The sequence below is a fragment of the Hippopotamus amphibius genome, chromosome 5 (assembly GCF_030028045.1).
Source record: "Hippopotamus amphibius kiboko isolate mHipAmp2 chromosome 5, mHipAmp2.hap2, whole genome shotgun sequence".
Classification (NCBI taxonomy): Eukaryota; Metazoa; Chordata; class Mammalia; order Artiodactyla; family Hippopotamidae; genus Hippopotamus; species Hippopotamus amphibius.
The window spans coordinates 6,157,107-6,182,532 of NC_080190.1; the positions used below are offsets into that span (position 1 = coordinate 6,157,107).

Sequence of the window (25,426 nt, forward strand, 5' to 3'; positions counted from 1 at the left end):
ACAGCCTTGCAGACCTGCTACCCGAGTTCCGCGGGTTCCCGGCGGGCCGGGAGCGAGCAGCCGAGTCATCATTTCCAGCCTCAGACTGGAAAGCTGGACCGTGCAGCCGCGTGTGCTCTTGGCAGCCGGGCGCCCGGGGCCCCGCGGCCACATCATCCCGGGGCGGGGAGGTGTGCGCTCCGGGCGCCCGCGCCGCCACCGAGCCACGTCTGTGCCGCCGCCGGGGCGCGCGGCCCGGGAGGCGCCCTGCCCCGAGCCGCCCGGGCGCTGGGCGGGCCCCCGGCGGGGGGGCCCTGCGCGGTCTCTAGGACCCGCGGGACGCCGCCGGCGGGCGGGGGTGCGGGGGAGAGGATAATTTGTTCCGTGGTAATGAGAACGGGGACTGTTGGCCGCGGATCCATTTCACAGGCCTGCCTGCTCTCCCTAACGATCTCCCTCGTCCCCGGGCCAACTCGGACAGTTTGCTCATTTATTGCAACGGTCAAGGCTGGCTCGTGCCAGAACAGCGTGCGTGCGCGCGCGCACACACGCGCACACACGCGCGCACACACACACGCCGGGGAAAACTTTGTTAAAAAAATGAAAGCCTAGACTAGCTGCTCAGCGGCCCGGGCGCTGCGCGACGGGTTCGGAGCTGAGTCCCCGCGGCAGGAAGTCCCTCGGGTCGCGACGCCCGGCCCCCGCTCGGCGCCCCCGGGGGATGGTGCAGCGCCCGCCGCCCGGCCCCGAGAGCTGCTGCACGGAAGGCCGGCGACGATGGCAGCGCGCCCGCCGCCCGCGCCCCCCGCCCGCGCCCTCCTGCTCGCCCTGGCCGGGGCTCTGCTGGCGCCGCGCGCAGCCCGAGGTAAGTCGCGGCTCCCCGCCGGCCCCCCCGCTCTCCCCTGCCGCCCGCCCGCTGGGGACTCGCCGTCCGGGGCCACCGCGCGCCGCCCTGGGGGAACGCCGAGTGGCGGGGTTGCCCCGCGAGGCGGCGCGCGGGGACGCAGCTGCGCAGCCCCGGGGCTCGGGCTCCCGGCTCGGAGGGGACCCCGGCCCCCCACCCCCACCCCCTCCAGGTGCCAGTTCCCCGGGGGGGGGAGCGCTTGGCTCGGGGCCCGGAAGCCGCCAGCGCGCAGCCCGGGTGGCACGGCCTCGGGGCCGCCGCCGCGTGTCCTCCCGTCTCAGGGTTCATGTGCCAGGGTGTCTGCCTTGACAGTTACACGTGTCGCCCGGGACGATGCGCGCCGGGTCATCTTGCCCTGTGCCTGAGTGACTCCTCCCGTCTCTGGCTCTGGGTCAGCCCTCCGTGCGGTGTCCTCTCCACCCCTGTCTCCCCCTAGGATACACTTTGGGGGGACGCACAGTCACGGCGCAGGTGAGCCATCCCCGCGCCCGCAGGTGTGCCTGCTGCGCTCCACGGCGCTCTCCATTTTAAAAATGGACTCTTTTGCCTACTTCTTGAATTTTCTTTCCCTCTTTCTCGAATTCCGGAGAGCTCCCTAGGTGTCAGTGGCGGCCGCACCAGAGCAGAACCTTTTTCTCCCGCCGCTCCGTCAGGTTCTCAGCTAAACAGTCGCTTCAACCAGCCTTGTGTAAAGCGACAGCTCATTTCCAAGTTAAGCTCAAGTGTGGCTGTTACAGCTCTTGTATAGATCTAGCTTTCCCCGAGTTGTTTTCCCTTAAAATTGGGCACCTGTGGATCTTTTCTTTTTGCATAATGAGAACTCAAACAGCAGGTGCCTTTTTAAAAATTCGGAAGTTTCTGCTGGTCGCCGCCGCCGCCACCTCCGTCTTTCTGCCGCTAGAGGCGCTGTCGGCCTACCGATGAAAGACCTGGCTTGGCCTCCAGCTCTAAATTTCTGTGATTCTATATAACAGGCATTTATTTTTCAACAACTGGCCTGATCAGGAACCGTTACCACCTTATGGTACGTTTAATTTTGCAATCGCCACTGCTACTCTCCACCCCCATCCCCCCACCCCCCCGCACGGCATCTACTGTAATCTGGCTAAAAGCCAGCTCTCCTTAAAATCCACACGTCGTTGAGACCAATTTGGGAAATGAATGATTGAAGGAAAGGATTGCTCAAAGCAATGAGAACGCCAAGACAGAATACTGCTGACTGTTTAGTTAAATAACTGTATGACCTGCAAGTGAAAATAATAGTCGTCAAAAATGTTTTGAAAGACTTTTGTACGAATTGGTCCTTTCGAATATTTATTGAAAAAGAACTTTGAAAAAACTGAAACAGAATCTCAGGGTGTGCCTGAGGTGGTCTTTGACTTGGCACGTGCTCTCTGTACACATAAACGGAAGTCCACTGAGCTTGGACGATCTTTTTTTTTTTAAGAGGAAAATGTTTACTAAATCGAGCTAATAATGGGAAATTATTTCATGGAGGAAGGACTTTTATTATTTTATGACTGCAGCTTTGGTAGAGACAGTTTTTCCTTGGGATAGATATGACTCAAACTAGAAAACCAGTTAAGCCTAAACATTTAGAATGGGTTACATGCTGTGATATCCCAGGAGTCACTGCTTGTTTATCCTTGGATTCTCAGTATCGAGTCTTAAATCAATCAGTGCACCAAATCAGAGCGTTGAGGTTGTTTGAAAACCCAAACATATAGTGAAACATTTCTTTGCATTGGCAAGAAAAAGGGAAGAATTATAACTTGTTGAAGGCAGAGCATATTTGGGGGTTTGTCTCTCTGTGTTACGGTGAGTCCCACAACAATTGCCTGCTTGGTACCCTTCAGTGGCATCTCAGCTCTAACGGGTTTGAAACAAAACCCAAGATCCCAAACCCTCTACTCCTGAATCCATTCTTCACTATCTGCCCGCATCTTTCCAACTCAGTAATAACATCCTCTGCCTTTTCCAGATGCCTCATGCAAAGACTTAGAATGTCATCCTGAGTCTCCCCTTTCCCTCTATAAGCCTCCAACCTCCAAAATGTATTCCTGTCTGCCCACTTCCCCCCATTTCAAGTGGCCTTCCTGAACCTCGGCCACATTTTTCCCCTTCTTTTGATCTCTTCTGCAGAGCATCTTATCCCTTGTGTAGTAGCCTCCTAACTCGTCCGCTGGCTTCCCCTCTTGTCCCTTCTCAGTGTACTCTTCCCAGCACTACAGCCAAAGTCATCAATCTCAATCATGAGTTGGATCATGCTGGCTTCCTGTTTAAAACTCTCCAGTGGCTTTCTATGGCTTTTAAGACAATCCAAACCTCTGGATAACCTATTGCCTGTTTTCCTCTATTATCTCCTTTCTCACCATTCTCCCCCTTGCTCACTTTACTCCAGCCACACTGGCTTCTCTTCTTTCTGACTTTCCAATATAATACTGCCATAACAAAAAAAAATTTAATATTTGCACCATGAAGCAAATATTGCTTATGGTTGAGTCACATAATGTTCTGTAATTCCATTTCATCCTTTCAACTTTTTGTTTTTCCTAGAGTTAATAATTGCTTTGTTTTGTTTTTGTTTTTTACTGTTTTGCTTTGTTTCCTGTGTAACAATCTCTACCTCTAAACTCTCTGAGAAAATAGTAAACTCCTTTGGATATGAGCAAACACAGCAGGTAATCTATCCACTATTTAGTTTTTCTTGGTATTATCTCTCTTGGAGCCCTTTATCTTCCAGTTGCAGTGTAAACTGGTTACTTTTTCAGCTTGCATGTCAGCTGTTGTCTTAGGAATACTCCCTTACCAAGATGCTAGAAACTTCTCTCATATCCTTCCTGTGTTGGATCACCTGTTTTCTGAACACGGCAACTTTTTTTTTTTTAGTTTGTTCCTTATTTTGTGGAGCACATCTTCTAGTAACTTCCTGAAAAGGGCATGCAGGAGATAAAATGTTTTGCTAACTTGTTAGGAATGCTTAAATACCTTCCATTACAAGTAACAAAAAACCCTACAGTAAGTCCCCTACATACAGATGAGTTCTGTTCTGAGAGCATGTCTGTAAGTCCAGTTTGTTCATAAGTCCAACAAAATTAGCCTAGATACCCAACTAACACAACTGGCTATATAGTACCATACTGTAATAGGTTTATCATACTTTTCACACAAATAATACATAAAAAGACAAAAAATAAAACATTTTTAATCTTATAGTTCAGTACCTTGAAAAGTACGGTAGTACAGTGCAGCCGCTGGCATGCAGGGACTGGCATCTAGTGAACAGGCAAGGAGAGTTACTGACTGGAGGAGGGAGAGGAGGTGGGAGGTGGTGGAGCTGAGGATCGTCAGCAATAGGAGACGGAGGGCGAGCTGCAGGTTCACTCCCACTTGATGCTGATGGGACGCGTGTTCGCATCTTTGAAGTTTCGCAACTTGAAGGTTCCTGTATAGGGGACTTACTGTACAGCAGTTTTTAAAAAATCTTTACAAGCGTTTGTGCAGTAAAGAGTATAGTAGCTGGTGTAGTGAGTCAGCGGTACTGTTACGGACGTGAGCTTTTACTTGTGTCTGCCATGCGTACATGTTGGCTTTGGCTTTTATGCTTAGTGCCTCATGGTCTTATGATGGCTGCTGTACATTTTGGGATTATATCTGCATTCTAGGCAATAATAAGGCAGAAGAGGTGAAAGGCAGAGTCAGCCACATCTATTTTATTGGGAAAATAAGAATATTTCCAGAAACCTTTGTGGCAGATTTCCTCCTGGCTACACTGTGACACAGGGGCACTGCTTGCTACATGGGAAGATAGGAAAGTAAATATTTTTAGTTGTACACTTTGGTGTTCAGTCAAAACAGAGTTTTATGAGTAAGAAAAAAGGTTAGAATATGTTCTGCATGATTTTTCATGCATATATATACAAACCAGCAGTATAATATATATATTAAAGGTGGTGATATATATCACCTTTGATTGTTAGTTTCTTTAGGAATAAAGTTTCAAGATGGAAATCATATTTCCTTGGTATTTTATAAGGCATTTCTTCATTGTCTCTGTGCCCATTGCCACTTGGGAAGTAGATAGCATGGTGATCGTTCATCCTTTATATGTAGCCTGTTTTTTCTCAAAGCTTTTGTCATCTTCTCTTAATCCTCAGTATTTTTACGCTTTATGATAATGTGCTTTAGCTAAGTTCTTATCAGTAGTCATGTTGGGACTTTCTGTTTGAAAATTCATGCTGTAAAGTTCTAGTGTACTTTCTTTTGTTATTTCTTCAATGATTTCTTCCTCACTGTTTTTGTCATGCTTTTTCTGGAACTGCTATTAGCTGAATGTTCTAACTTCCTAAAAACATCCTTTAATTGTCTTCTCTATTTTTTATCTCTTTTATTTTGTTCAACTTTCTGGGAGAGTTTGTTTAATTTCACACTCCAACCCTGCTACCCAAGTTGTTTATTTCTGCTACTATATATTTAAATTCCAAGAAATGTTTCTTGTTCTATGAATGTTCCTTTTTTAAAATAAGGTTCTGCTTTGTTGTTTTTTTTAAATAATGGATGTAAGGTTTTTCTGAACTCTTGGCATGTATTAACTTTTACTTTTTAAACGGTGTTTCGCTGACTTTATTCTCATTATTAGCTCTCAGATTCCCCACCCCACCCCCCATTTGTTACAGTCTCTGACTTTCTTCAAATGTCTGTATTTTGGCTGTCTGTTTATATTTGACAATGAGATACTAAAAAGCTGATTTAAACTTCCGTGTGCTTCAAAGATGGGCTTAATAATTGGTTGGCCTTCATTTTGTTGGGGCAACCTCCGTACATCACTGACTATATCTTTTCTCTTTTGCTGCTCAGTTTCCCCAAAGAAGAATTTTGCAGCCTCCTGCTGAGGATTTAAGACTGGCTGTGGAGCCTGTGAACTGAGTAGGGGAACAAGGTGAAGGTGGATGTCTCACCCATGAGTGTGCTTTGCTTTTTTTTTTCTTTTTTAAGAATCCTTTTGCTTTCAATTTGGTATTTTGCTACCACTTCCTCTGCTGTGCCAGGGGACCTTGTGTACAGAACTTGTCCACTTAAGTGTCTCCAGAAAACACATCTCCTGTCTGATGAAATGGGAGGGGCAGTCACTTAGCTGTGCTGGCTTTGCAAGGGACCTACAGCTCTAACTTTTCCTTACGGTCTTTTCAGCCCAGCCTGTACTGACTATCAGAGGTGCCCAGTGCCTCCCATCCCCAAGTCTTTCCAAGGTTGTTCTTATCCATCTCACCTTCTAGACAGCTTCCCTCTTCTCCAAGCAACAGGGTTTCACCTCTCTCTCCTCTGCTGAGTAATCACTTGTCTTCCCTCTTCTAAAGCCTTGTTGCTTTCTCTTACCTGTTGTTATTTTCTCTCCAATTCTTCATTGTTTTTTTAATTATTATTTTTATGTTTTGATTTATATTGTAGGCTTTCAGGAGGGAGTGCAGATAAACACCTGTGAGTCTGCCATTACATTTAAAAGTCTCACTTGTCATTTGGCTCTTTCTTTTCCTTCCTTGTGGAAACAAAAATTACATCCATTATTAAATGTTTCAAAACTTTCTTTTAAAAATCTATAAATACTCAAAGTCAACATATACCTAATTAGATAGATGTTGCAGCTGTGGAAACAGTAAGGATTTTTGTTTTTAAAGGAATGCAACTACATCATCTAAAGAAGCTAAGCCTATTTCTTTCTGGTGTAGATGATGCTGTAATGAACTCATTACAGTTGCAAAAAAAGTTTTTTTCTTGTATCAGAGTATGTTCCAGAAGCCTCTTTAAGCTAAACTGTTCTTGCAGTATCTATGATTTATAAAGACAGGTGTGAGAAACATTTTCAGATGTTCCTTCTGTACCAAATGGCTAGCCCTATAGTCGTTTGGCTGCATGCCCACAGCTCTGTAGCATGTACAGTCCTTTAATTATCAGCTCTCTGGGTTTGAGAAAGTCAGGTTGATATAATCTATACAGAATGTTTTGGGAAATAGTTTCTGTGCATTTGTTCTAGCTGTTTCTCTATGTGTGTTTGTTTAGTATTTTACAAAGCCTAAAGTTTTCATATCAGCACACAGTTACTTAAAAAGGCAGTTATTGCGTGCTTTGGTGCCAGGAGCTATTGCAAGATCTTTGCATGCACTGTCTCATTTAATCCTCGGGGAAGAATCTTGCAGTTGGTCCTGTTATTGCCCTCACTCTACAGAGGAGGAAACCATGGCTTCGGATGCTTGAGTGTCTGCCAGGTGGCCCATGCAGGGCCATCTCTAGGCTCTCATGGTGGGGACCATGTCTTAGCTTAGCCATAGTAAACATTTGGTCATCTATATACTCTATCTTTGAAATAATTATAATGTCTATAGCAATGAGATTGTAATGTAATTTACTTTGAAACAGAATCATAATGCAGTTCAAATAAACTTTACTTGCCAGTTGAAATGCGCACCTTGAATATCATGCTTTCTCACAGGCTGCCATTTCAGTCCTTACACTTTCCCCAGCTCATTCTTCACCCTGGTTCCTTGTGCTTTATTTAATGGTCAGTATACCTTGCCTCCAACTGATTGATGAGATGGAGAAGCCAAATAATTCAGCGTCATATTGATTTTTTTTTATCCTGTAAGCTTTTATGTCATCCCAAGGTGACACTAAAAGCTCAATTTCTAGGCAGCTGCTTAAAAAAATTGGGCAGCCTCATTGGACTAACTCTGAACCTTCCATCTGTCCTGGAGGCATTGGCCTTCCCGGTCCCTTTAGGTGATCCATTCTTAGAACTGTTGTTGATACTCCCTGACGTCTTCTCTTGGCAGGGCGTGGTGAATACTGGCCTGCAATGTTATCGAAAGTTGCCTTGTTTTGTGTTTTGCTATATTTGTGATTAAAGCCAGGACAGGATGAAGCATTTCTCATGAGATCTGTGTTCACCTGAATCTGACTGTCATCAGAGAACCTGGTTTTGCTTTAAATCTTGGGGGTTTTTGTGGTGTACTTGGGAGCCTGCATCAGGACTTAGAGTCTATGTTATATCTTAAAATCCAGCTGTACTCTGGTTGATGGAATACATGTATTCCTGAAATGAAGCAAGCTAAGCAGCATTTCTAAACTAAGATCATATATTCAGCCAATTTCAGTATATTTGAGATATAATCATGAAAAAGGTCATGAAAAAGAATTTTGGCCCCATTATCCATTCTTTCACAAAATATGAAATATTGTAAAATTTGAAAAAAGGACACATAATAAGTTACACACCCATATCGTTGCCAGCCAGATTTTACTATAGATGCTTCAGCATTTTTAAAGTTTAAAGATGAAAAATGTTAAATATTATCTATAATCCACTCCCCATTCTCTCCAGCCATCCAAGTCTTCATCCTCTTTCTGAAAAGACAACCATTACTCTGAAATTGGTAGGTAGATTATATATATACATATGTATACACATATATGTAGTATATATGTATGTATATGTGTGTGTATTTTTAATCAATATTTGATATTATGTATTAAATATTATATAACGGTACCCTGCTGTATACAACAGCCTTCTGCAACTTGCTTTTTTAAAAATCAATGTATTTTCAGAAACTTATTCATATTGTTACATGTGCTTGTTTCATTCAGTGAATGAAATGAATGGTTAAACCGTAACCTGTACACTGCTGAATGGATAAATACCTGTTTTCCCCTACTTTTTGATATTGCCCTGGTACAAGGATACTGTGCCTATCTCCTCACATATAAGCATGAGCTCTAGGGAATCTACTACAAATGAATGGTTGAGTTGCAGCGTGAGCCACTTTTCTACTTGGATATATGTTGCTACTTGCTTTCTAAATCAGTTGCACCGATTTTCATGCCTACTTGTTAGAGAGTTTTGGTTATCCATATTTTTGCCAATACTTGGCACTTTCAGACTTTTAAATGATGCCAGGCTGATGTGAAATAGTTCATTGTTGTCATTGGTATTTTCCTGCTTATTAGAGACTTGAAGGCTTTTCTTAATGTGTTTGTACTGTTCTGTATCTTTCTTCTTTGGATCACTTTTTTTTTTAAGCTCTGTATTGGAATATAACTGCTTTACACTCTTGTACCCGTTTTTGAGGGACACCAAAGTGAATCAGCTGTATTCATGTGTATATTGGATCACTTATTATGTGCCCATTTTTCTTTTTAAGTTTGATTTAAGGAATCCTTCTCTTTCCTGAGCTCCAAGAGAGATTTTTATGATTTCTTCTAAATTTTAACTTTTTACCGTTCAGTTTTAGTATAACTGGAACTTATTTCTATTTATTGTATGAGGACATGGTCTCTTTTTTCCCCATATAGATAAGATAACCATTTATTGTTATCTTATCTATATGGGGTAAGTAACGTTTATTGAATCCTTTCCTCCTGATAAACACCAAATCTAGACAGATCTGCTTCTGGTTTCCTTGTTCTGCTGAACAATTTTTTTTTAAGAACTTTTATTGAGATACAGTTAACAGACAATAAACATCATATATTTAGAGTGTACAATTTGGTATCCCAATCTCCCAATTCATTCCCCCCAACCCTCCCCGCTTTCCGCACTTGGTGTCCATGTGTTTGTTCTCTACATCTGTGTCTCTATCTCTGCCTTGCATTTCCTCTTTGATAGTTGTTAGCGTTTGCCTTATGTATTGAGGTGCTCCTGTACTGGGTGCATATATATTTAAAATTATCTCCTCTTCTTGGATGGATCCCTTGATCTTTATGTAATGTCCTTTCTTGTCTCTTGTAACATTGTTTATTTTAAAGTCTATTTTATCTGATGTGACTATTGATACTCCAGCTTTCTTTTGATTTTCATTTGCATGGAATATCTTTTTCCATCCCCTCACTTTCCGTCTGTATGTGTCCCTAGGTCTGAAGTGGGTCTTTTGTAGACAGTATATCTATGGGTCTTGTTTTTGTATCCATTCAGCCAGTCTGTGTCTTTTGGTGGGTGCATTTAGTCCATTTACATTCAAGGTGATTACTGATATGTATGTTCCTATTACCATTTTCTTAATTGGTTTGTTTTTGTTTTTGTAGGTCCTTTTCTTCTCTTATGTTTCCCACTTAGAGAAGTTCCTTTAGCATTTGTTGTAGGGCTGGTTTGGTGGTGCTGAATTCTCTTAGCTGTTGCTTGTCTGTAAAGCTTTTGATTTCTCCATCGAATTGGAATGAGATCCTTGCTGGGTAGAGTATTCTTGGTTGTAGGTCCTTCCCTGTCATCACTTTAAATATATCATGCCACTCCCTTCTGGCTTGCAGAGTTTCTGCTGAGAAATCAGCTGTTAACCTTATGGAAGTTCCCTTGTATGTTATTTGTCGTTTTTCCCTTGTTGCTTTTAATAACTTTTCTTTGTCTTTAATTTTTGTTAGTTTGACTATAATATGTTTTGGTGTGTTTCTCCTCGGGTGTATCCTGCCTGGGACTCTCTGTGCTTCCTGGACTTGGGTAGCTATTTCCTTTCCCATGTTAGGGAATTTTTCAACTATAATCTCTTCCAGTATTTTCTCGGGTCCTTTTTCTCTCTCCTCTCCTTCTGGGACCCCTATAATGCGAATGTTGGTGCATTTAACATTGTCCCAGAGATCTCTTAGGCTGTCTTCAGTTCTTTTCATTCTTTTTTCCTTATTCTTTTCCACATCAGTGATTTTCACCATTCTGTCTTCCAGGTCACTTATTTGCCCTTCTGCCTTAGTTAATCTGCTATTGGTTCCTGCTAGTGTATTTTTCATTTCAGTTATTGTGTTGCATATCTCTGTTTGTTTGCTCTTTAATTCTTCTAGGTCTTTGGTAAACTTTTTGATCTTTGCATCCAGTCTTTTTTCCAAGTCCTGGATCATCTTCACCATCATTATTCTGAATTCTTTTTCTGGAAGGGTGCCTATCTCCTCTTCATTTAGTTGTTCTTCTGGGGTTTTATCCTGTCCCTTCACCTGGTACAAAGTCCTCTGCTTTTTCATTTTCTCTATCTTTCTGTGGCTATGGTTTTCAGTTCCATAAGACGAAATACTGCTGATACTGCTTGATACTGCTGTCTCTGAATAATTTTTTTACCCTATTTTCAGTATCATACTGTTTTCACTATTCTGTGCTATAATGAGTCTTGTGTATTTAGATTGGTTGGTATATAGTGGTATAGGGGGCAGACAGTGGGGTCAGCTTGTCGGGGTTTGCCTATCAGTTCTGCCAGCTACTGACATATGACCTAGGAAAGGTGAGTGACCATCCTGTGTTGTTGGGACTTTCCCAGTTTTAGTCCTGAAAATCCCACATCTCAGGACCCCTCAGAGCTGGGAAAACCATGGTGGTTGGTCACCCTAAACCTCAGTCAAATTGTGAAGTCTCTTTTCCCCCCAGTTATTCCCTTTGTGAAATGGTAGCATAATAGTATCTGCCCCCACAGAGGGTATGGGAGGATTAAATGAGATAATACATGGAAAGTGCTTTCAACAGGGCCTGGCCCATGCTTGAAAAAAAGGTTAATTTCCTCTTCCTGTCTCCCGTCCTCTCTTTTAAAATTGTTTTGAGTATTCTTGAAATGGTAGTATCTCATATGAAGTTTAGAATCTCCTTGCTAAGTTCTTCAAAATACTCCATGGGAACTTACAGATTAATTTGCGGAGATTTGTCATCACCATGACATCAAAGCTTCCTGCCATAAATGTGGTCATTTCTTTATATGTTTTCTTTAATATTATTCAATAAGTTAAAAATTTCTGAAGATCTTGCACATCTTTGTAAGATAGATTTCGAGGTACTCTAAGTACTTACTAGATTCACTGTTATTCTGAATGGCATCACTATTTTTTTAGTTAAAAATTTTTATTACAGCAAATTTTAAATATGTACAAAAGTCAACAGATTGATATAATGAACACTCATGTGTCTGTTACTCATCCTGAACAAGTACCAGCTCATGGCTATTCTTGTTTTATCTGTGGAATTATATCTTTTTAAAAAGTTCTAATTGATATTTTCTTCTTCAGTATAAATGAATGTTACTGATTTTTGTACTTTGCTTTTGAATTTGGCAACCATGCTTGATTTTTATTAGTTCTAACGGTTTGTAGACTAACTTCATAGAAATTCTAATTATCATCTAAAAATGATGGTAATTTTTGTTTTTTCCTTTATAGTTCTTTTGCATTCTGCCTTTTTAAATTCTCTTCTTTCATTGGCTAGCACCTCCATTATAATGATAAACAAAAGTGGTGACTGCAAATGTGTTTTTTTCCCCTCAACTTTAGTGAGAATAGCTTTTCACCACTGATTAAGATGCTTACTGAAAAATTTTGTTATATATGCCATTTTATCTTTTTTTAATATAGACTAAGAACATTCCTCTATACTGCTAGTTTGCTAAGATTTTTTTTAACATATAACATGACTGTTAAATTTTTTAAAAAAACTTTTTTCCCCTCCTCTATTCTGTTAGTAGTGTAATGAATTATATTGATAGATTTTATGTTGTTAAACCATCCTTGAATTCTTAGAATAAATCCTCCATGATTTTGGTGTGTTTTTAAAATACAGTGTTGGATCCCACTTATTAAAATTTTATTTAGGATTTTCGCCCCTGTAGGACAATGTTCATAACCACTACTAGTCTCTGATTTTCCTCTCTCCAAATAGCATTTAGTTTTCCTACCAACACTTTACTGTTAGCCTCATAAAGTGACTTAGCGAGTTTTATTTACATCTTTTTCTGTTCCTAGGACAGCTTAGGTGTAAGAGGTTATTTTTTCCTTAACAGTTGCTGAAACTTGTCATAATATCATCAAAGCATGGTGCTTTTTTCATCAGAAATTTGATAGTTGATTTAATCTCCTCAAGGGTTATAGTGCTATTCATATTATCTCTTTATTTCTGAAATAATTTTGTTGCATTTTTCTTTTGTTGATCTTTAATTTTTGTTTTCTATTTTATTAATTTCTGTCCCTTCTACTTTCTTGGGGTTTATACTGTTATTCTATTTCTCACTTCTTCTGAAAGCTCTTTCATTTAAGCTGAATTTTTCCCTCCAATTACTGCTTTGATTGTTTTGCTCTTAGTTTTGTGTTATCATCTAGGCCAAACTAGTCTATACCTTGCATTATGATTTTTTGAGTGCTAAGTGATTTAGACATATGTTTTGGTTGGTGTGTATGTGAGAGTGTGTGTGTATGTTACTTTCTAAATGCTGGGGTAAGGTTAGTTATCTTTGTTATTGATATCTGATTTTATTGCACTGGTGTCAAAGAAAGTGATCTGTGTCCTCTTGACCCTCATGGGTTTGAAATTTTCTTTATGAGCTAATACATGGTAAATTTTTATAAAAATTACGTGTTTAAAAATAATGTATATGCTCTAAGTATTGGGTATAGAGTTCTAGATATGTCAGTTAGATTAAGCTTAACTGATGTCATATCTTATGACTAACATTTCTTGTTCAATATTTCTGTTTCTAAGGGAGGTTTTAAGAATCTAATATAATCCTAGATTTTCCATTTTTCCTTGTAATTCCGTCAGTCTTGCATCATACGTTTTAAGGCTAGTTTGTTGGGTCTGTTCAACTGTGTACAGCTTCAGATGTGTCTAAGACAAATATTACTCTATCAGTTTTCTCCGTGTTAATATTTTTTCTGATATGTCTTTTCCGATCTCTTCACTTTCAAATTTTCCATATCATTATATTTCACATTTGTCTATTATAAACAAAATATGCCTGGATTTAACAACTTTATAATTGCTGCCTATTAACTCACTAGGACCATCCATTCATGTGTATTGTGACCTTTGATGTTTTTGAACTCTTTTTCCGTTTTGTTCTCTATTTACTAAAAGTTTACTAAATTTTGCTATTTTTAGACACTTTTTTTTTCTTGTCTCCTATTATATTGCTGAAGGATTATATACACCTACTTGTCTCCAGCTCTATTAAATTAATTATATATCTGGTTTCCACAATTCAGTAGAACTGTCAAGTTTTTAATATTGCACTTCAGGTAACAAAGTGTAGAGGTAGCCAGTGACTCTGGCCGCCTCCCAAACACCACCAGCTGAGAATGCTTCCATGACTTCCATCATCCCTCCCAGTTATTATTAATTGTTGTCTAGTATTTTAGTCTACCATTTTGAAACTCATCTCTCATCAAAAAAGTATAGTGGGGTGGTGGTAGGCTTTGCTTTTGTTTTTAGTAGTGCAGGCACTGGTTACAGTGCCTTTCTTTCCATCATGGCTTCTTGCAAACCTCTTCTTTCTCCTGGATTCAGTTTGCTTTTTATCAAAGACATGTTGCATTGAAGGTCTGTGAAGAGCAAATCCTCTATATTTGTTTGCCTGAACAATGCTTGTTTTCTCTTTCTCTTAAATGTTACTGTAGCTATGTATAGAATTCTAGATTGACAGTTATTGTCCTTCAGCAGATATTACCTGTGGTGTGTTGGTCTGTACTGCCACAGTTGAGAACTCTTTAGTTTAATGATTGTTCTTTTGCACTAAACCTGCCTCTTTATCTTGTTCCTTTTAAGGTTGTCCTTTGTTGTTGGTAGTTCTGTAGTTTTATTATCGTGTTTTTTTGATATGGACTCATTTTTAGTTTATGTATTTGGCCTTGCTGTGCTTCTAGAATGCAATCAATTATAGAAAGTTCTTAGTCATTCTCTCTTCAGTGACTGTCTTTGTCCTTATTTTCTCTGTTATCTCCTTTGATACTTTCTTTTTAATGTAATTGAATGCTATCATTCAGTCATGCTGTTTTTAACTTCTCTTCATCTCTTTAATCACTCTGCTTTACATGCTGGGGATGTCTCCAAGTCTAAATTCCACTTCACAGTTCTCTCTTGAGCTGTGTCTAGACTGCTGTATGAATGGTCTGTAGACTTACTTTGCAGTTTCCAATGCCTTTAACTGTTCATTTATGGAAGTTTAATTTTGTTGTTTTTTAAACCTGACAGATCTTTAAAGTCCTTTCACTATCTCTCATTATGGTTTCTATGTTTGCTTCTCTGTCTTTAAAACTTTGGGATGCATATGCTGTTATCCCTTTTTGATTATTCTAGCTCTTAGGGTGCTGAATCTGTATTCTTTTAAATTATCTCTTCTAATGCCTTGCGATTTTGGATTGTGAACTCATTTTCAGCTTTTTCCTTTCCACCACTGTCTCTGCCATGAGAGTCCTGTGCATCTTGGATTGTGGAAGGTCCAGGAGAGCAGAGTTTTACTTACCATAGATGTTTCAAGGTTTTTTCCTCATCTGAGCCAAGTTTTTATGTTAATTTCTCATCTTGGGAATTTTACACAACATGGTTATTGTAATTTTGGTCTCCACACCCATGCGGTGAAGTCTTCAAGTTTTGATTTCTCTCAGGAGACTGCCTAACTCTCACCAGCAGTCTGGGTAAAGAGAACCACTTCGCAGTTTTCCTGGGGCATTTGGTAGAGTTTTTCTAGCCCCTTGAACTTGGGAAGGGCGGTCCTGTGGAATCCTGGCTTTCTGCAAGGATCTCAGCTCCAGTTTCCCATCTCGTGTGTTCCAGATCATACCTCCTGTCGTTAAAATTACAGCTTCTAGACTGAAGGCCTGTATCTGCTGGGTCTCCTAGATTTCGTGGCGTTGGCAGTGTCTGGATGTGCTGGCTAGGAATTCATTATTTATTTATGGATCCTGGTAATTTCCTTTCCTTTCTTTCTAATTTAGTTATGTATGTGCTATAAAAATGTCACATTTTATTTAGCATTTGTTATGTGTTTGCAGTGAGAAGGTTTTCTATCTGCATCAGTTCAGTGCACCACCACGCTTTCAGAACTGGAATTCCCAACATTGATTCCTTGATTCTCTCAGTCAATATATTTGCCTACTGTCATCCTGGATGTGTGTCGGGGCTAAGGATATGAGGGTGAGAAAAGCAGACGCAGACCCTCGACTCCTGCAGTGTGGAGTGCGTGGATCCTAGGAACGTACAGAAGAGGAGCTGAACCCCCTCCCCCCCAGCACCCTGATTCTCGGCTTCCAATACTGCTCCAAAGCTCGGTCAGGAAAGCGAGTCAGCTGCATTCCTGCTGGTATGTTAGCCTCTGCCTTGGCAGCTGCAGGGGTGAAATGTGCTGGTGAGGGGGCCAAGCTGGGCTTTGGGGGTGAAGGCGTCAGCTGCTCCCGTCTCCCTCTGGCTGAGGCAAAATGAGAACAGCTGGGAAACAAGGCCGGCACACACTCCCAGAAGCCGCTCCTCTGCCAGCGGAGGTGTCAACAGAATTCCGATCATATGAGCCTTCCCGGAGCGTCTATTGAATTTGTTCCATACTTTAAAATTCTAATGTAGAGAGTAGATTGTATAATGGGGTGAGCTGATGATTGGAACCCTCATCTGTATACCTTGTACCTTTGGGGATGAATGATATGGTCCCATAGAGATTGATGACTTCGCTGATTTATCTAGAAAAATCAAATGTCTGATTTGTCATGAAAATTTGGTTGTGTCAGATTTCGTCTACTCAGTTCATTAAGTTTTGCTTCCAGTTTCTTAGTAGGGAAAGTCTTACTCAGCTGTAATAGATGGTCCTCCTGAAATCTCCTCTCAAAGTTGACACGCGTTTCAGTCTCTTTTTCTTGTCCCTGTTCACCCTTAAAGTGCTTTCAACCCTCATTCTCACTCAGCACAGCTGAAGGCCTGGTAAGAAAGTGATTTCAACAAGGGTGGCAGAAGAGACCGGCTAGGATGTAGTTTGAAAAGCCAAGTCAAGACAACTGTCTAAAGCATAAAAGATCCCTAAGAGAAGCTTCTGCTTTTCTTTTTTTTTTTTTTTTTTTGATCTGTCACTTTGTTTTTAATTCTCCCACCTTATGATCAGATAATTTACAAATCTGTGCTAATGATATAGCTCCTCTATTTTAACCCTTCTGAGTTGGCAAAAGCATCATTACCAATCACACATATACTGTAGTTCTACAGTTGTGTTTCTGAATACCTTTTTAAAAGACAATCCTGAATGATAACTTAGTCTGACTTTGTAAAGAATTCATGAGCAAAGTTTCTTAACATCTTGTCATGGTGAATTTTAAAAGCATCTGATCTTAAAGATCACCTACAAAATGTGAGAAGTGCTAAATATTCTTTATTTGATGCTACATATAAACCACACTAAAATGCCTTTTACTCAGTGAAGATATACTAAAGTATTTCTAAAGAAATACTTTAGAGAATTTTAATTAAATTGGCGTACTTAAGACCAAAAAGATAAAGCGGACATTATCAGTGTATCTTCAGCCCTTGCCTTAAAAGGCAAATGAACACAACTTGAAACATAGGTGAATCTTGCTCTGTTCTATAAGACAGTGAAGGGATCTTCTCAATATTTAAATATATTAATATAACCAGTTATAGAAATCTAAATATAAAACCAGTCTCTTATAGGGTTTGAGAAGGCATTCACCATCTCCCTGAAAAGTTTAACATTTCTTATTCAAGTTTAATCATCTCTTTAGAAGGGGAAAACAGTGATAGCATTTATTGAACTGGAATTGCTACCAAAATTCAAAAAGCTGACCATATTCATTTAGCCACAAGCCAATCATTTAAATCAGGACAGAAGTATTACATCAGCCATTCACGATCTGAATTCTAGTGTATGAGATCAATTTAAATATGGTGCACATAAAAAGTCATGAGACATTTGTTTCGTAATAAATAAGGCAGTGGCCAACTCTTACTCAGCTTGTCTGAGATAAGCTATCAAGTCTGCCCTTTCTCCCTTCTTCTTAATGCCAGCAAAGATCATTTTTGTTCCAGGGATGTACTTCTTGGGATTCTCCAAATACTCCATCAGGGTCTCCTCTCCCCAGGTGATGCCTTTGTTCTTGCTGGCATCTGTATAAGAGAATCCAGGAACCTGACCCGTCTTTCACCCAAACAGACCACGGAGATTTGGCCCAGTCTCGTGCTTGCCTCCCTTTCCCACAGTATGGCACTGGGCACCCTTCTGAACAAACATCTTCTCGCCCTTCTCAACATCACCCATTTTGAAATCGTTCTTTCCCGGTGCACGACTAAGTGGGGGCCGCTGGCAAGCCGAACGTCCCGCTGTCTAAGCTTCTGCTTTTCTTATGGGCATAAATGACATCAAATAATATGCTTTTTTTTTTTTTTTGGCACACGGGCTTAGTTGCTCCGTGGCATGTGGGATCTTCCTGGAGCAGGGATCGAACCTGTGTCGCCTGCATTGGCAGGCAGATTCTTAACCACTGCGCCACCTAGGAAGCCCTAATATGCTTTCTTTGACGTACCTCCCCTGATGTCACTTCCATGTGGATTTCGTGTGTTCTCGTGCTGTAGGAATGAAATTGAGAGCTGGCTGGGATCTTGGCCAGAATTCTCTAGTGAGAAGGTCTGGTTCTGAGTTTTGACGTGGCCTCTTTGTAGCTGTGTGACTTTGAGGAACCTGCTAAGTCTCTCTGAACCTCAGTTTCCTTATTCATCATAGAGGAATACAGAGATAGCCTACCTCACTGGGTTGCAGAGACTGTTGAATGAGGGGAATGTTGGAAAAAGCATTTTGTAATTTAAAGTCTGCCCTTTGGATTGTGGGGCATGTGGTCCCCCTGTTCCTTCAGTCATGTGGATTTGCCCTCCTGTCTTGGGAGGCACACATTTCTCGACAATGGTGAACTACCCTCCCCTCCTGTTCTTAATAGACAGTTGTACAAGTTAATTCCAATGGTCAGCAGAGGTTTGAGAGAGCCGGACATTTCTGTGCCTTTTTCTCCCACCTTAAATCTCAGGTTTCATTCTTTGCTTTTACTGACCTTGGGTTGGGGCGTTTCTTTGTTAAGAAGGACCATTTGAGGTTGCCTTAATAATGCCAACTCTTGCATATATCACTTAGTCATAGCAAACAAATGCGTGTTAGTTTCCTACTCCTCCATTGTATGGGGCATATTGTGGGTGTGGCATCAGAGGAAGGAGACCCAGGCCAGGGGCGTTTTCCCAGCCCTCAGCTTCTTGGCTTCTTGAGAATGGGGTTTGGGAGGACGTTTAAGAGTAGAATTGCAAGGAAAATAAAATTGAACACGCTCATAAGAATTGCCGTTGGGGGACTTCCTTGGTGGCGCACTAGTTAAGAATCCACCTGCCAATGCAGGGGACATGGGTTCAATCCCTGGTCCAGGAAGATCCCATATGCTGCGGAGCAACTAAGCCCGCGAGCCACAACTACTGAGCCCACATGCCACGTGCCTAGAGCCTGTACTCTGCAACAAGAGAAGCCACGGCAATGAGAAGCCCGTGTACCACAATAAAGAGTAGCCCCCACTCATCACAACTAGAGAAGAAGCCTGCATGCAGCAACAAAGACCTAATGCAGCCAATAAAATAAATAAGTAAAACAAATTTTAAAAAATTAGGTTTAAAAAAAATTTCAAAAGAAAAGAATTGCTGTAGGGATAGAAAGGAATTTCACATTTTATGGGGGAAGCATAGATGTATGCTCTTAACTTTTGTGTGCATTACTGCTTAGAGTATGTGATTACAGCAATGCAGTCGGTGAGAGGCTCTGCATCCTTGTGTTTCCAGTCAGTGCAGATCTAGAACATTCCAGAGCCTGACAGAAATGTACCACCAAGACTGAATGGTGTTATTTTCCCAATTTATAGAAAAAATAATAAGTCATGGCAAAGATATTTTTCCCCCACTGCCAAGATCGTTTATCTCCTGAATCTTTCTTAAACTGTTGGTTCCGGCGACCGTCTCCCCTGAGCTGCAAAGAAGCAAATGCATTTTCAAAAATGTCAACTCAGTCTTAGTTCAACATGTTATCAGACAACACCCAAGGGCTCCTGGTTACAGTTTTACCTTCGTACCTGGATACAGTCATATTTCCTGATGGTAACTGCTCATACTTTGAGGACAGAATTAAGGAATTCCATAAAGGTGTCTTTGCTTTTGTGGGTTCTGTACACTGGCACCATTCCACGGGCTTTACCTGTGTTCTCAGTCCGTCCTCACCACTCACCTGGGAGGTAGATACATGCTCACTCTCTTTTCCAGGTAGGAAAGCTGAGCTCAGGAAGTTAACCTTGCATGAAGACACACTGCTAGCAGGTGGCACAACTGGGGTTTTGTACCTGAATTACTGTACAAATAGGAACAATGGAAACAGAACAGACGCTAATAGCAGTCACAGTGATGACTTGGCAACTAACCTACCCTTCAGCAGGCACTGGGCTAAGCCTTTTCCATCGGTTCTCTCCTTAAAATCTCACAGCCTTGGAGGTGTGTGGCATTTTTATTTCCATCTTACGGAAGCAGGGACTAAGGCTCAGAGAACTTGTGACTTGCTTTAGCCCCTGCTTCGGATGAGAGGCTGATTTCAGAGCCCACATTATAAATCATGGCACCATGGAAAGAACCAGAATTTCCAAGCACCCATCCAGATTCAGAACTCTTTGTGGCTGTTCCATCTTATGCTGCTTTGGGACCATCGGGGTTTGAGGAGAGAACATCTCATCTTCCTAGGAAGTCACTGAGTGGAGTCCTTGAGACTTATACTGGGTAGAGCCCCGGGGACTTTTCCTGGGGGTGGGTCCTGACCTTCAGGGAGTTGTGGGAAAGGTAGGACTAGTAACCCATTTTCTTTTCTTTTTTTTCTTCTTTTTTTTTTTTTTCCTCTTTTTGTCTGCATCTCGGTCTCTCGGGATCTTAGTTCCCCAACAAGGGATGAAAGCCATGGCCCCTGCAGTGGAAGTGCAGAGTCTTAACCACTGGACCACCAGGGAAGTCCCTAGTAACCCATTTTCAAGGTCCAGTATCTTTGACCCTTTGTTTCTTCATTAAAGGAGCATGTGGACTTAGCTAAAATATGTTTTCTCTGCAGGAGAAACGTGCTGTTTGATGATGAAGCACACAGACCTCAGTTCTTGCTCGCAAATAAACACAGACCATGCCCTCGTCGCTTGCTTTTCTCTGGGATGCCTCTAGAAAATATTAAAGTTCTAGATGCACATGCACGAGTGTGTTCGTTACCAATTGCTGTGTAACAAATTACACAATTTAGCGGTTTCAAATAACACACATTTATGACTTCACAGTTTCATGGGGCAGGAATGTGGGCACAGCTTGGTGGGCCCTTTGCTTCAGCTGCTCTCCCTGGCTGCCGTCCAGGTTCGGCCAGGGCCAGGCGCTCATCTGAAGGTTGCACGGGTGAAGCATCTGCTCCCAAGCTGGCATGGCTGTTTGCAGAATACAGGTCCTGGAGAGCTGTCGATGGGGTCTCAGCTCCTAGCTGACCACTGGCTGGAGGCCTCTCTCATGTCCCTAACCATCAGTTATCCAACACTGCAGCTTCATCAAAGCAAGCAAGCGGAGAAGACCTTAGAGAGCGTCTGCCAGAAAGAAAAAAGTCACAAGTCTTTGTAACCGAATCATGGAGGTTATTGCCATATTCCACTGGGCAGAAGCCACGCACCCGGCCAGCCTCTCTCTCGGGGAGGGGATTACCCAAGGGTGGGAGTACCAGGAGGCAGGGTCTTTGGGAACCGTCTTAACAGCCTGTCCACCACACTGAGTTACTTGGGTAATGAGTGTTGTTAATACCAGGTGTGGCTTTGACAGCTGGAAGTTTCTGTTTGCAGAGCCATCAGCTTACTGGGTACAGGTGCCAGAATTGGTAGCAGCATCCTCTTAGTGAGGTGGTTATGTGTTTCTGCCTTTTTGTTCCTTAATTGTTCAACTGTTGTGTCCTTTTGTGCTGCAGTGAATTCTTTGCCTCTGCCTGACAGCGTTTGGTCTAACTCCTACTTAGCTTAGACATCACTGCTTCAGGGCATCTGTTCTTGGTCCTCGCTGCCCCACTTCAGGGAGGAGAGGTCCCCCTTGTTAAGCACATTCAAAGCGCTATTTCTCTATCAGAGGACCTGTTTGTCTTCCTGGTTAGAATTTAAGCTCCATGGTGACAGAGACCATATCCATCTTCCTCTCTGCTGTCCCCAGCGCTTAGCACATCCCAGCTGTTCAATAAATATTGGCACAATGAGTGAAGAGCCCCTCTTCATGTGCTTTTTTCTCTTTTTCAGCAAATGTGGTCACTGAAGCTAGACCCTTTACTGAAATGTTTTGTCTTTGTACAAACTTTCCTGTAAATGAATGAGCACATTTGGAAAATCTCTTTTAAAAAGACCAGGCGTCCTAATATATGGTGTAGAAAAGGTAGTTAGTATCGATGAGTGACCCAAAAGAAACAGCTCCAGGAAATAAGATGAAACTCTTCTTTGAATGTTATTGTTATTGACTAGAAATTAGGAGCTGATCATTTACTAAAAGTTGAAGAGGTCTCTACCAGTTTTAGCTTCTTCCTGTGATCTCACCAAGAAGTGCACGGATGGAAGGATGAGCGTGAATAAGTGTGTGTGCTGATTTGGGTGTGAGTTTTCCCTAGGAGTATCTGCTGAGCTAGTGAAGATCAACTTCACTGTGTATTCACTTTTTTTCCTTTTTAGTCCCTCTCTCCCACATTTTAAACCTTTGAAATGGTTTTGACCCAAATGAGTCAAAATTCAATTGGAGGATTAAATGACGCTTTCTAAAACAGACTCAACTTCACCATCTACAAAAGCAACAAAAAACAAGCCACAAAACCTCACATCAGGCTAATTTGCAAATCACAAATTTTACTTTGTTTTATATTGTTTCCTTACATTGGCCTTGGTTATCCTTTTATTTATGTCCACTTTGGATGATTTCAGTGGTTTGGGGAAAATCATTTTTATATACAAACATTTGAAAACATCAAAGTTTATTGTCGATAAACTCACAGTAATTTTCTTAAGTACATTTCTTAGGGTTGTGACCTATTTATTTTTATAATACATTTTTCTCTTGGTGGTTTACCATCAGTCCTTTGCAGAAATAGCATTAAAAACTAAGTCCAGCTCATGAAATATTGAAGTAGGTTATCAAAGGAAAAGTGAAATTCATGTTGCTGAAAAGTTTTTATGAATAAGAACCGAGTGGCCTGTTTAGGTATAGTCCCAGGAATGTGGACTATTCAGGTGTACAGATTAGCAGGCCCGTTCTTTGTGTGTGTGTCTGTGTGTATGTGTGGAGAGAGAGAGAGAGGGCATGCTGGGTTTGATTTCCTAATATCTTATTAAAGATTTATGTCTATATTAATAAGAAATACTGGTTTGTAGTATTTTTCTTGTTATATTCTTATCTGGTTTTGGTATCAGGGTTATACTGGCCTCATAATAAGAGTTAGGAAGGTTCTCCTTCCTTCCGTATTTTGTGAAAGTTAGCATAAAAGTGTTATTTTTTTTTAAATGTCTGATAGAGTTCATCACTGTAGCTATCTAGAGGTGTAGGGGTGTGTGTGTGTGTGTGTGTGTGTGTGTGTACAGCATGTGTTGTTGGGTATATACCAGACCCTAAAAATGTTAGTACACTTACTTCTTTCTGATATAAGTGTGATGTGATGTTTTTCTTAGAAGAACGTGAAATTGATGATTTTCAGTTATTTATTCCTACTACACTGTTTGTCTTCATATTGCACAGGATGAATGAGGAAATTTGAACACATGTTTTCCATTAAAATAAAACTTTCAACTCCTGAAATACTATTATTTTTTTTTAGTGGAGATACACTGAACAGTACAGCATGAGTATTGGATGGAGGAGGTTGTGAGGGGTGTGGGGGGTGGGGATTAATCATAGGCTCAATTTCTTTAACAGATGTAAGGCCATGTAAGACATATCTCATTTTGTGCCAGTTTTGGTAATTTGTGTCTTTCAAAGAACGTGTCCATGTCATCCGAGTTAACAAATGTATTGGCATAACATTTTCCCTAATTTTTTTTACCATGTTACCTATAATGATGTCCTCTCTTTAATTCCTGAAACTGGTAAATCGTGATCTCTCTCACTTTTTCTTTCATCTTGCTAGGAACTTAATTTTATCAGTGTTTTTGAACAACCCACTTTTGGTTTCAAAGATTTTCTCTCGCTTTTTCTAGTTCAATTATTTCTATGCTTTAGCATTTATTTCTTTCTACCTTGTCTCTGATTTGCTTTTCTTATGGTGAATCCTTAGATTATTGACATAAAACCTTTCTTCTTTTCCCATACAAGCATTTGAAAATATAAACATCCCTGTAAGCACAAGTTGCTTAGCTTCACATCTTTAGTCGTATATCATAAATTTTTATAGGCTATATTTTCACTGTCATTAAGCTCAATAAATTTAAGTTTCTTGTGATTTAACTATTTGACCTTAGCGTATTTAGAAATACATTACTTAATATCCATGTATGTGAGGATTTTAAAAGATATCTCTGTTTTTAATTTTTAATTTCACTTTCTTGTAATCAGAGAATAGAGTCCTTATGGTTTTGCTCTTTACCTTGTTGAGACTTGTCTTTTACCCCAGCTTGTAGTCTGGATTGGTGAATATCCCATGAGCACTTGAAAGGAACATGTGTTCTGTAGCTGTTGGATGGGTAGTGTTCTATAAATAGCCAAGTTGGTGGATGGTGTTGTCGAATCTTCTATAAGCTTACTGCTTTTTTTTTGGTTACCATTTCTATCCATTACAGGGAAAGCCGTGTAACCTATAACTAGAATTCGCAATTGGTAGAATTGTCCTTGCAGTTCTGTCAGTTTTCCTCATGTGTTTTTGAAACTCTTACTAGGTTTTTACACACCTAGGATCGTTACGTCTGTTTGATGAACTGACCTGTTTCTCGCTATGAAATTTGGTCTCAGGTGCTGATGCTTGCCTTTCAGTCTGCTTTGACTGATGTTAATACAGCCACCTCCGCTTTCTTATGCTTCGTGTATGCGTATGTATTCACGGAGTGTTTTTTTCCATTTTTATTGACTTATTTTTTTACTTTCAACCTGTCTTTGTATCTATGCTTAAAGTGCCTTTCTCATAGATAGTAAATAGTTGGCCTTGCATTTTAATCCGTTCTGAGGGTCTCTTCCTTTAAAATGGGACAGTTAATCCAGTTACACTTAATCTAATTATTCATATGGGGAGTTAAGTTCATTATCTTGCTCTTTGATATTTGCCCAGTGTGTTTTTCTTTTTCTTCTTTTCCTGTTTTCTTTTTGATGGAGTTGTTTTAGTATTCCATTATTTTTAGCTATATTTCCTAATTTGATTATTGTTTTTTTTAGTGGTTGCTCCAGAGATAGAATGGATTTTTTTTACTCATGTCCTGCTGGACAATATCAGATCCAGCCTCACGGGGTTGCTACTGTTAGTTATCAGAGGAGTCGTGGGAAGGAGGCTGCAACCTGCTGTGAGACCCAGGAAGGCCACGGGAAGTATGCGTGGGACCAGCATTTTCATCCAGCGGTTTTATAGTTTTAATTTTCTTACACTAAATCATCGAGGCACCTAACATTTGTCTTGATATTAAGATTGAGACTAGGAATCCATTTTCTGTTCGGCTGGCTACCCAGTCGTGACCACTATTTTACTTCAGTTGATTTGAAATGCTACCTCGATCATACACTAAATTTTCAATTTCCTCACG

The 25,426-nt window shown here is 40.9% G+C and overlaps 1 protein-coding gene and 1 pseudogene across 1 annotated transcript in view; one reads left to right on the forward strand and one right to left on the reverse strand.

The window, feature by feature from the left end:
• The first annotated feature begins 396 nt into the window (after positions 1 to 396).
• ADAM12 (ADAM metallopeptidase domain 12) overlaps positions 397 to 25,426 on the forward strand; it is a 352,080-nt gene continuing 327,050 nt past the window's right edge. The window contains exon 1 of the mRNA XM_057734683.1: positions 397 to 844. Coding sequence (XP_057590666.1) covers positions 757 to 844 — 88 coding nt within the window. The 5' untranslated portion in view covers positions 397 to 756. The remainder of the gene's footprint in view (positions 845 to 25,426) is intronic.
• Positions 17,605 to 17,916, reverse strand: LOC130853053 (cytochrome c-like; annotated as a pseudogene).